This window comes from Canis lupus, chromosome 16, assembly GCF_048164855.1.
Source record: "Canis lupus baileyi chromosome 16, mCanLup2.hap1, whole genome shotgun sequence".
NCBI lineage: Eukaryota > Metazoa > Chordata > Mammalia > Carnivora > Canidae > Canis > Canis lupus.
Window position 1 is genome coordinate 10,312,980 of NC_132853.1, and position 12,651 is coordinate 10,325,630.

Consider the following 12,651-nt stretch of genomic DNA (forward strand, 5'->3'; position numbering starts at 1 on the left):
ATGTCTCCCAGCCTCCCTACCGTGGTCTGCAGCACCCAGCAGCCCACCCGCACAGACCTCGGGGATCTCCGTGGTCTCTCTAGCAGCTTCCACAGGCTTCTTGGTGGGGGTAGGCTCCTTGCTGGGGTCATCTGTGTCCTCGTAGTAGGGGTACTCGTAGTAGTAAGTATCACCTTCTCCGTCTCCTTCCGGGTACTGAAAGCAGGTGGGGGCCATGTGAGGAAGGCGAGACCCCACAAGGAGCCCAGCTGCTGTCCTCACCATCTAGGTTCAGCCAGGAAGAGTGGACCCCAGAAAGTCGCACCCCACTCCAGGCACGAACCTGCCTATGGCCCCAAGAAGCTGAGTCAGCCTCATGAGAAGCATGAGGGAGGGGATGAGGGGCTCAGGTCCCCTTCAGAGAAAGTTGACTCCTAAAGGGAGCAGACATTCTGATCCTTTACAACCAAGGGCCAGGACGGCCAGCCCAACTAGAGGGTGCTGTGGCAATGCTGCTGTCACTCAGAGTCCCCTGCCCCAAACCAGAGTGACAGAGAAGGTGTCACCCCTAAAATAGGGACAGGGGCCAGGCCAGGGGGCCTCAGCGGCAGGGACTCAGCCCGGGCTTCAAAGACCTGCCTGGGCCACAGCACCTCGGCTTCACGAGGGCCTCCCTTCCTTTTTTCTGAGGGGTCCTAACAGCAGGTAGAATGTGACAGAAGATGGAAGTCCCTGGTGACCGGGTGATGGGAGAGGATCTTCACTTGAAAATGGTACAGAGAATTGCCAGTAGGCTTAATGGAGGTGCTGCCCTGTGTGGGGCAAGGGGGTGAGGAGGCCTCATCGACCATGAGCCTCGGATTCTTGCCGGGCAGGTTTATTTTAAATGGGGTTGTATCCCTCCACCCCTGCCTGCCCGCCTGACCTGCCCCCTTTCCAAGAGTCTGCATACAAGCCCACCATGAACCAGGGGCGCTGACTCACGTATTCATCGGGGTTGGGGTCTTGTGACTGGGGCGTGTCGGGGACAGCGGTGTCACAGTCCGGGCTGTAGTGCTCGCAGTAATCGTAAGCCGCCCGGTGGTCCGAGACAAAGAGCAGCTGCTGGATGTCACCCTGGAAAAGGACAAAAACCCTTGAATAAGTGGCGCACAGGGGACTCACATGCAGATCTGGGAGGCAAGTGGTGAGTAGCCCAGACACGTCCTGGGGGGAGCTTGTCATCAGGACCAGCCTTTCTCTCAGGGAGCTGCTATCTCTAATCACTCAAGTTAGAATGGCCTGCCCACCCACCCATCAACCCATCCATCCATCCATCTATCCCTCCATCCACCCACCTATCCATCCATCCATCCATCCATCCATCCATCCCTCCATCCACCCACCTACCCATCCATCCATCCATCCATCCATCCATCCATCCATCCATCCATCCACCCACCTACCCAACCATCCATCCATCCCTCCATCCATCCCTCCATCCACCCACCTACCCATCCATCCATCCCTCCATCCATCCCTCCATCCACCCACCTATCCATCCATCCATCCATCTGTCCATCCCCCCCCCACCCTTCTATCCATTCATCAGACACCTGTTGGTTACCTGCCAGGTGCCAGCCATGTATTCAGAGTTTTTGTGAACTGTGAGTGATAAATGAAAACTACAAACTGCACCCTAAACTATGGGGGCTTGGAGATATGCTGCCTTCTTCCCTGTCATCCCTAAATATGGGGTGGGATGGGACTTATTTTTAAAGAAGAAAATACAACATGACCCAGAAAGTCCAATCCTATGAACTAAGACAGGTAAACAATCCACTCAAGAAAGAGTTGCAATAGGTATTCAAGTAAGTCCACAGACACCCATGCTCACAGCAGTATTCTCAACAGCCAAGAGGTGGGAACAGCCCAAATGTCCATCAATGCATGAATAGATAAGCGAATTGTGGTCCATCTATACCCTGGAATATTATTCAGCCATGAAAGGGAATCAAGTACAGACACGTGCTACCACCTGGATGAGCCTACACTGCCAACCACACTGATCATTCTAGCTCACTGCCATGGCAGCCAACAGTCCCACTATGTCAGATGGGAAAAGTATGCAACAATTCTATTCCATATTCTTCTCCTCAAGATGTGTCAACAGCAGACAAACAAATGGGAACAAGAACCATAGGTCTCATGAATGTTATCAAATGTTTGACGTCTCCCTGGCAGAGGATCTTTGGGCCCCAATCAGATGGATATAACCTGATATAATAATGGTTTTATTAATGACTAATGTTTAAATAGTGTTTACTATAGATCAGGTACTGGGCAAAGAAACTGCCTGCTGTGCCTCCCTTTGGACCCACAAGAACTCTATGAAGGATGTTCTATTAATTCCCATCTGAAACTAAGAAAACTGAAGCCCTGAGGTCACCTGCCTGGTGACCTTAGTCACACAGCAGATGAGGTGGGGCTCAATGCAGCCTGCACGGTATCCATCACTACACGACATGCTGGGCTCAAGGAGAAGAAGGAATATGGACAAACATGCCCAATGTTGAGACTAGGTCATTAAAGATGGTGCCCAGTAAAGGATAATTAGGGGCTGTGCCAGGCACTGAGGTCTTTGGCAGAGTTCATCCTGCCACATGCACATCCATATGTCCATACACTATCAATCCATCCATCCATCCACCACTCATCAAACCATCAATCTATCCATCCACATGACATCCATCCATCCACCATCCATCATTCATTCACCATCTATCCATCCATCCATCATCATCCATCATCCATCTAGTCACCCACATTCATCTATCACCCATCCATCATCCACCATCTATCCACCCAACCAACCATCCATCCACTCATCATTTACCCATCCACCATCCATCATCCACTTATCATCTATGTACCATCTATCCATCATCCATCCATCCATCACCCATCCATTATCTATCTATCCATCCACCATCCACCCATCCATCCACCATCCATCCACCACCCATTCAACCATCCAATCACCCATCCACCCATCCAGCCAGCCAGCCAGCCAGCCATCATCCATCCATCAACCATCCACCACCCATCATCTATTCACCATGTTCCTACCATCTATCCTTCCATCCACCAATCCACCATCCATCAACTATTCACTATCTACCATCCATCCATCTATTCATCCAATAGCAATTATTGAGCACCTATTAAGTGCCAGTCCCTGCATCACACACAGAGACGTAGCCATGGCCCAGAACCACTGCCTAGCAGTGTCCACACTCTCTCTAAATCTTTGCACTTGGCTTGTGCCCCGTGGGTAAGATAATATGCATACCCAGACCATGTATTCATCTGGTTGTCACTGATGCCCCTTGTGTCCCACCATCCCTTTCTGTCCAGAGACCCGAGGTTACCCCTGCTCCTGCACACCCTCTCTCCCATGATCCAACAAAAGGCACGTTTTGCTCCTCAAGACAAAGCCATGAGTGAAGCAAGAGAAACATGGTAGCCGTGAGCACCACCAAAGGGGTGGTGCTCATTCTGCAAAGGTGGTGGTGCTTCCTTCCCAAGAAAGGAAGCTATGCCCTCCTTGCCCTTTGTTTGCCCAAAAGTGTGTGAGCTGTTCTCTGTGCTGGACCCTGGATGAGGTTGGACAGTGGAAGGCTGAGAGGACGTGCCACTCAAAGTCACTAAGTGTGGATCCCCAGATGGCCTCCCGGGGTCCATGAAGTGAAGTGCCAGCTGCTCTGAGAGACAGGATCACTACCCTCCCTGGCTTCCCAAAGCTTTTGTGGGAAAGCTGGCTCAGAGATGGGGTAAAGTGGGGATGACTCAGTGGCACCACTGGGTGACAGGCTCAGGGTCCAGAAAAGACCCATCCTACCTGATCCCTGAGACACGGGTCCAAATCATGTGCCCCCCTCCCAACTTGGGTTTGAGGATGGGCAAGGAGCTTACAACTCCCCCAAGCTGACCTGTCTCCACACAGAGGGCTCTGAAGAGACTCCTGTGAAAACATTCTTGCACCCAAAGCAGGGCTCCCCTCGCCAGGCTCTGGTGTGCTCATCCTTGTGACTGGCAGAACTGCCCACCTCCCTCCCTCCCTCCCTCCGTCTGTTCTGTCACCCCCTTTCCCTGCCTCTCTCCCTCCTCTTTGTCCCCTCTGCCTCTCTCTCTCTCCTTTTGGATGTCAGAGCTCCTGGCCCATCCATGTTGTAAACTCTCCAGCAGACAAGAACCATATGACAGGAATAGTGAATCAAAAACACACATTTTCATTAAGCAACATGGCTTCTAGTTCAAATTTCATCCAATTCAAATAAAATATTTTCTTCTTTCGACTGGCAATTTGACATCTGAATATATGTTCTCTGAATGCAGTCTCTGGAAGGAAGAAGAGGCTCAGGGGTCTTTGGGTGTAGCTGCGGCTGCCGGTACCTGGTGTGCCCCTCAGTCAAGCAGCCGGCACATGGGACCACAGCCATCTGGTAAAGGGTCTGCCTCCACGGAGAGCCCAAGTCCTCAGGCCATGGCAATGAGTGACACATCTGTGTCTCTGGACCCAGGGCACCTAGCCCAGAACCAGGCTTCACAGGCCTCCACGAGATGGCCCATGCTGCCCCCGGCACCAGACAGCAAGCAATGCTAGAGGCTGGGGCATAAGCATCCATAAACAGGTGGAGGGAGGGCCGGGCACTTCCTGTGGACTCACTTGGTGCTCTGGAACCCGGCACGCAGTAGGTGCTGACCTGACCCTCAGCCAGCCCTGGCCCCCTGCCTGCCTCGCCCACTCCCCAAACCGCAGAGGGAACATGCAATCACATGATCAGCTGCAGGCCGGGCCACAGGGCCCTGAGAGCATGAAGCCCCCTTCCTTCCCAGGGCCCACCCTCTTCTGCGGACACCTACATTTGTTGAAAATCATTCCTCCCACAAACCCCCAAGGGGGGTTCTACACCAAAAACATGTGCCCCTTTGTTCTGTGGGCACATCTCTTAAAAGGCAGGGATCTATCCATCGCCTGTGCCACGGTGAGAAGGGGAAGTGGAGGGGTGAGTCCGAGCCTCTCCGAGGCCCCTCATCCAGGACACCTGCCAACCCCTTCCCTGCACACGCAGTTTTTTAGGTTGGGGTGTCGAATACCCATGTGCTCTTTGCAGAGATGTTATCCCCCAGGGACCAGACACAACCTGAGGATCCTTCCCAACCCAGGGGCCTCCAGCAGCTGTGACCCAGCACCTTGGAGACTGCCCACCCCTTGTCTGGCTCTAAGCTAGTTCACGCTGTCTTTCACACGACACATGAATGCTCACAACTTTGTGACTATTTTGAGAGCATTTTCATGACACCCCCTGTGATATGAGGCAAACTCCAAACCACAGACCCCAAGATTCACTCCGTGGGTCCCCCTTCCCAGCAAAGCCCTTCTCAGTGGCTGCTGGTGGGCGATGCTGGGGGCCCGGCACAAAGGCCCCCACTGCACTTAGACTTGGCCCCTTGGGCCCGGTGGGCACGGTCAGCAGAACCACCCTGTGTCTGTGTCTGGGGGAATGAGGCAGGAGGCTGGATGGAGCCAGGGTCCGAATTGGGATGCCCCCACCCTGGATACAAGGAGTACACATGGCAAAGCCCTGGGTCTGCAGCTTCTCAGGACCCAGCCTGGGGCACTCGGAAGCCAAACACCAGCTCTATGAGGCTGGCTAAAGGTCAGAGTTGCCAGCAGGTTCCCTGGCCACCTGGAAGCAGTGAGGGCAGCCCAGGGTTTTTCCCACCCAGCTGTCCTCTGGGGTCAGGGGGGTGGGGACTCTGACTAGAAACCCTCAACCAGCCTGGCCTTGACCTTGGTGAGTCCGCTGCCCCTGCCCTGACACTAGCCTAGCAACCCCCAAACTCCAAGATTCATGGCCCACCTGCAAGATCTGGAGTTGTCTGGGGTTGTACGTGTGTGTGTGTGTGTGTGCAGGAGCAGCCAGGAGTGACCAAGTGCGGGGAGGGGGCCTCCCACTCTGGCCCAGGCCCACTCCCTGGGATGGCCCATGCTCCCACTGTCCCCGGGAGTGGCAAGCCAGGAAAAGGTCAGCTGCCAGGCTGCAGGGCTCCCTCTAAGGCCTAGAGATTCACGATTCAGTGATTCTGTGAACCCCATCAGTAACCAAGATTGTTACCCAACTAGAACCAAGAGCTGTTCACCGTCTGGGGTGGGGTCTTCTCTTGGCAGGGCACACCTGGGAGCGCTGGGCATCCTGCTCCCATGGCCTCCCCGCCCCTTGGGCTCCCTCGGGATGCAGGGACCTGGGAGTTCAGCCCTGCTGCGGCTTCTCAAAAGGGGTCCCACGCAGGAGCCTGGGGTCCCCAACAGGTTTTACATGCCAGGCTGCCCCATAAGATGCTGGTTAAGAAAGGGTTTACAGGGTTGTGCTATAAAGATCAAAACTCTAGACGTAGTAAATGGTCTCACCTTACAGACTAGGAATGTGAGGTCAGGGGGGCAGGTCCCCCCGCCGTGGGCCCCAGGGCCTGAGGGGCAGGTGGCCTCCAGGATCCAAGGCCAAGAGTCCTTCTACTCTGAAGGAAGTAGCAACAGGCCTGCGGCTGGGCACCTCCTGGGTGGTCTCTCCGGAGCCTCCCCACAACCCCCATTCACAGATGGGGAAACTGAGGCAGTGGGGTCCAGGAACTTTCCAGAAGGACCCACTGCGTGTTCCTCACTCCTGTGGCATTCCACCGCTCTCTTACACTTGAGCCGCCGCCGCCACCTCCCCAACAGCAGCCAGAGTGCATGGAGCGTTCCCACACCATACCAGTCTCCCCCTGCACTCTCTGGCTTTAGGCCTCCCTACTCGCAGCCCCATCACACTGCTCCCCATACCCTCCACCCCCAGGCCGCCCGAGGACCGGCCCCTCCACCCTTGGGACAGGAGAAGCCCTCCCCCTGCACAGAGCCTTGCCTAGCTTTGTCCTCGCTGTGCACAAAGCCCTGGCCCCCCAAAGACGCAGCTCCTCCAGCGCCCTCCAGCCTCCCCACAGAAGCACAGGGCACTTGCCCCACTCATGGCCTGGCAGTGGGCGTCGTGCTCCCACCCACACTGGCCAGGCAGCTGTCCTACCTGCGCCCTGGTCCCCTCCCTCAGCAACAGCCATCCAGTCCCAGGGCGGCAGTGGGAGACCCTGGCCCCCTCCCCACGACGGCATGCTCCAATGTGCCTCGTCGTGGCTCCTCTGTACTCACACAGGTGGCCTCATCCTGTGTCTTCTCTTATCCCCATTTTGCAGATGCACACACTGAGGCTCAGAGAGGCGGGGTCTTTCTCACAAGGGTACAGAGTGAGGGGCTCCCATCACTGTGCTGTAGCTGCCGCCCCAGAGCAGCCTGGCCTCCATGGAGTTCAAGTGGGGTGTCCTGCTTGTCCAGCCATCGTGGCTTCACCCCGGTGCCCGGTGCAAGGGCACAGGAGCCTCCAGGGTGAAAGCAGCACCTGAGTCCACCCCTGGGCCCCAGGCCCGCAGCTTACCTGGCGGTGGCCCAGACCCCCTGCCAGGGAAGCACGTGCTCACTGTTGTCAGTCTCCCTCGCTCTGATGCCAATCACCGATTTCTCCTCCTACATGCCTTACATCTGCCCCCTGTTAGGTCAGCAAAGTTCTGCCCAGCCCCTGGAAGCTTCTGCTCTGGTGCCTGGTGGTCATCAAGGCCACTCTGCTCCGCAGCACAGCCTCGATGCCTGAGGTGACAATCAGCGGCCTTCCTCCTGCTGGGGACAGACCGGCATCAGGCACTCGGACGCAGCAGGGCTCATGTTGTCCTTGGCGCTCACTGAGCCACAAGCATTTTGCTGAGGGAGTCGGTTCTGCTTTTCCGATAATGAGATTTCATCCAGCCTGCATTTCTGCTGTGAGCCGAGGAAATTGCAAAGTTTTTGTTGGAGAGCTCTACAGCCTTTGGGGGGCTGTGGAGCCAGAAGTCGAAGTCTGCCCAACGGAGGGGGCATCCCCACCTGGCGCATCCATGCGGCTGCCCCTCCAGTCACACGCCACCTTCCGTCCCCTCCTGGGGCCCGGATTTCAGCATCTCTCCTTTCAACAGAACTCCCAGGTCATCCCCAAAGGGCAGCTGGCCCTGCCTCCACTACCCGCTGGGGCGCAGCCACCTGCACCGTGGAGACGTACAGGGGCCCCAGCTCGGTCGGCTCTCATTGAACAGCGGAGGAAGGCAGTGGGGACACTAGCATACAGTGTTTCCATTCCAACCCAAAAGGCACCAAGCCACAGTTTGCACATCTGAGAGGGAAGCAGCACCAGGCTCGGGGTTGCTGGGAGAGGGGAGCCCACCCAGCCTCTGAACAGGAGCGGGGGCAGGACGGCATCTGCCAACAAGTAACTCAGCTCAGGGACACACAGAGCTCCAGGGATGCACACAGGCACGAAGCACCATCGTCCACTTGGCAAAGCTCACCTCCCCGGGGGAGCCTTGGGATTCCGGCCACCGTGACCAACACGCAGCAGCCAGGGGATGCCAGGGTGCCCTCCTACAGCCCCTTCCATGGTGCCCTGGAGACTTCACACATAAAAGGTCACCGGTATTTCTCTGTTCAAGCTCTTGGGACCCAATAAGCCACATTTAAAATCCTATGTGACTACTCACCTGTGACTCACATGCATTGGAAAAGAAAGGCCCCCAGCCAGAGGAGGTTGAAACAACTTTTTCCATGATTTTTGGAGGACCCATGGAGTCTGAGAGTGAGCTTAACACTGCAAATATGTCCACGTGGCAGGAGACTGCTCCTGCTCCCCTCCAGGTGCTGCCTGGCCAGTGGTCCCAGTCTGTGACCTTCCCCACTACATGGCCACCTCTGGTCCTGGTTCAGTTACCACCTGTGCCACCAGGCAGGGTGTCTAGGGTCATGTCTGCTCACACACACATCTCCACAACAGGCCCCAGGCACAGTGGCAGGGGTAGGGTATCAAGTCCCAGCCTCATCAGACCCTGAAACTGGCCACAGTGACCGAAGGGTCAGCTTAGTGAACTCAGAGAGGGAACAGCCCATCCCCAGAGTGAGGGACAGGAAGCAGAGCCAGTGGCCGGGGCCAGGCTATTAGGCCTGCCTCCTCAAAAGCCCCTGAGATTCCCTGCAGGGCCCAGTCTCACATCCTCCGCCACCGGCGGTGTGGCCCTGGACACGTCACTCTGGACATTTAGCCACCAGCCCAGCCACACAGGTCCACACCTGCCCCCTGGGCAGCACACCAGTGAAGCTGTCACTTCCTCCCCACTCTGGACCTTTTTTTTTTTTTTAAGATTTTATTTATTCATGAGAGACACAGAGAAAGAGAGAGGCAGAGACACAGGCAGAGGGAGAAGCAAGCTTCATTCAGGGATCCCGACGTGGGACTTGATCCCGGGTCTCTAGGATCAGGCCCTGTGGCTGAAGGTAGCACTAAACCTCTGAGCCACCTGGGCTGCCCTCCTTCTGGATTTTCAAAGCAGTGAGCCCGTGGACACTGAGTGACCACAGGGCATGGGGAGATCTCCGAGCACGAGATGAGCGACATGTACTTTGTGACAAACTGCTCAAAAGCATGGGCCCCAGGTACCACAGCACAGAGGCTCGGGGCGCCAATCACCATGGCTGGGGTGCTGGATCTTTCTCCTACCAGCTGTGGGGCCTGGAGATAGGCCTCCATTGGTTCATTTGTGAAAGACAATGATGAGGCCTGCCTGGCGGAAGTGTCCTGTGGACAGAGTGTGATGGTACGTGAGGGAAAACTCAGCGGGCCTGGCACCCGGGGGGCCTGGGCAGATGAACACCACCAGCATCACCAGCATCACCACCAGCAGTACCACCACCACCACTATCACTACCAACACCAGCATCACTACCACCATCACCATTACTAACCATCACCATTCCCACCAACAGCAGCACTACCACCACCATTACCAGCATCACTACCAACAGCAGCATCACTACCACCACCACCACCACCGTTACTACCACCGCCATTACCATTACTACCAACACCAACACCAGTACCGTTACTACCAACACCAGCACTACCACCACCATGCCATCAGCCCTCAAACCCTGACCAAGTCTCTTCAATGTCTCCTACAGGAAGGTCTGATTAGCCATTCTCTCACTCACTCCCTCAGCGTCTTTAGCACCCCCATCATGACATTTATGGACACAAAGAAATCAGAATCTCTGGCTGCAAGTCTCAGACTTTAGTGCTTCCTCAGGAGGCAGCCCAGGTGACCGAGTGACCAGCTCCTGGGGCGGGGGGGGGGGGGGTGGTTGTCAAGGAAGGCATCCTGGAGGGGGTGGCCCCAGAGCTGGGCCCAGGCAGAGGAGGTAGATGCCAAAGGTTCACAACCACACATAGCCTCTCTGGGGTCCTCGCTCTGCCACCATGTGGTCCCTATCCCCCTGGATGAGTCTCTCCACCCCTGGGCACCAGATCTCTCCACCCCGCCTTGCCCACCCTGGGCTCAAACCCCAGCTCTTCAGCTCAGCCCCCACTGGGAACGGTCCACGCCAGCCACCATCCAGCCCTCTGTCCCAAATGTATCACCATAGCACCATATCACACAGAAGTCACTAATGGACGTGGCATGCACAGACCCCTCCATCTTCTCCACCGGACATGCTTCGCCACCATCCCCCTGGTCCGCTCGGGCATAGCTGGCTGTTTTGAACCCAAATGCAGAAACACATTCATCCTCCACTGAACTTCATTTCCTTGGCTCCAGAGCATGGTCCAAGCTTAAAAGACCTTTCTGAGACTCCTCTGTCAACCAAAAAAGTAACTTGGCATCATCTATGACAGTCAGGCCTAACTGGGGTCCCTCTGCACATGCACTTGCATGCAGAACACGCTTGTCCCTGCTATGAGGGTCGCTGGGAGGCCGGGCTGCTCCACATGCCCCAGACCAGCACTCCCCCCACGGAGAGGACGCTGCACCACAATCCACCCTCACTTCAGGCTGCAGGGTGAGGGCCAGGCACCAACAGGGCCATGGCTCCAGCCAGGGTCCTGTGCTATAGCCCAACCTGACCCCACCCCCAGCTGCAAAAAGCCACTGCTGGGGGACTCTTGGGTGGCTCAGCAGTTGAGCACCTGTCCCTGGCTCAGGGTGTGATCCACGGTCTCGGGATCGAGTCCTATGTCAGGCTCCCTGCCTGGAGCCTGCTTCTCCCTCTGCCTATGTCTCCATCTTTCTCTCTGTGTGTCTTTCATGAATAAATGAATAAAATCTTAAAAAAAAAATCCACTGCTGGACACGACAGAGACGGTCTGGGTCAGTGCGGCTAACTCACAGGGAAATTGGAATATCCTTCTGATCCAGGACAGGGTTCACACCTGGGCACCAAGTCCAGCCCTGCAATTCCCTGCTGTGCAACCCTGGGCAGGTGGCCTTCCCTCTCTGGAACCCAGGCAGCCCATGAGCACTGAGAAGCCAACATGGCACACACTCCTCGTCCTGGGCTGCTATGAAGAACCGTCGGGGCCACGAACAGGATGAGACTATGGGCAGTCAGGGCAGGAGGCACCCTCCTTAACTCCAGGAGGGCCGTTACTGTGATTTGCTTTTCCAAACAGAACACAGGGAGTAGGTTTGGAGGCACAGCCACTGCCCCATCCAGGGCCTTGGGGGTTCTGGACAAGCCTCCTCACTCGAGCTGCTGCCCGGGCTCCTTGGACGCAGGGGCGATGAGATGCAGGCCTCACGGCACCTGTCCTCCCAGCACTGAGAACTTCCAAACACCTCCACGACTGCAGCCTGTGGATGGGCCGTCTGCAGGATGGGGCTGATGCCAGCTCCCCCACCTGCCGGCTGGCCTTGCAGACCTGCCCACCCCACTCTGACTCTCCCACCTGTGACACAGGGATGGTAGTGCCAGTAACAATCCTCGTCATCACTGAGACCACAACATGCACAGCTCGTGTCCCCCAGCACAGTGCAGAGAGTCTGGCAATTCATGGCAACACATGTGCACAGTGGCGGGCCCACCAACAGCACGTGGGATGAGGAGCGCGGCTGGGCTGGGAGTGTCGTCAGGCACCACCTCCCCGGACACTCGCAATGGCAGCCCCATCTGCTGCACAAGGAAACTGAGTCCCAGGCCAGCCCAAACCTGGGCCAACAGCCAGTGGAAGCCAGGGTGAGGCTGCAGCTTCCCCACGGCCCTGACAGCTGGCAGCAGGAAGGAAAAAGTCCCCTCTACACACACAGCGTGGCCCCTTGCCCTCTGGTCACCAACACGGGTGGCTCCAAGCACAGGCAAGGGGGCTCTCCTCAACCACTGCCACGCACCACCATGGGCAATACAGCAGGACTCCATCCGGAAGTATCAGCATCATCTGGAAGCATCGGCTGCAATGCCCTGCCCCTCCAGGAAGGCCATTGATCCTCCTCCCCTACACCAATGAGCCTACCTGTACCCATACCGCCGCAGCACTGCAGATGACCTTGAAATGGCATTCCCTCCCTGGAACCCTGGTGCCAATCCTCCCCACAGGCTCTGCACATCACAAAGGCTGGGCTTCTGGCCCTGCATCAGCCCCCCAGGCTGGGACAGGGTCCTGCTGCTCACAGTTTCCATGGAATAAACCAGAAGCCCTTTCAGGCCAGGAAGCAGGAGATGCCAGGCCCCATAGCACGTGGGCAGAAGCAGGG

At 56.5% G+C, this 12,651-nt stretch overlaps 1 protein-coding gene across 2 annotated transcripts in view; it reads right to left on the bottom strand.

The window, feature by feature from the left end:
- Nucleotides 1–12,651, bottom strand: part of COL5A1 (collagen type V alpha 1 chain) — a 151,054-nt gene that overhangs the window by 87,533 nt on the left and 50,870 nt on the right. For both annotated transcript variants that reach the window (XM_072778551.1, XM_072778550.1), the window contains exons 5-6: nucleotides 964–1,095; nucleotides 58–195 (exon numbers count right to left, since the gene is read on the bottom strand). In XM_072778551.1, coding sequence (XP_072634652.1) covers nucleotides 58–195; nucleotides 964–1,095 — 270 coding nt within the window. The remainder of the gene's footprint in view (nucleotides 1–57; nucleotides 196–963; nucleotides 1,096–12,651) is intronic.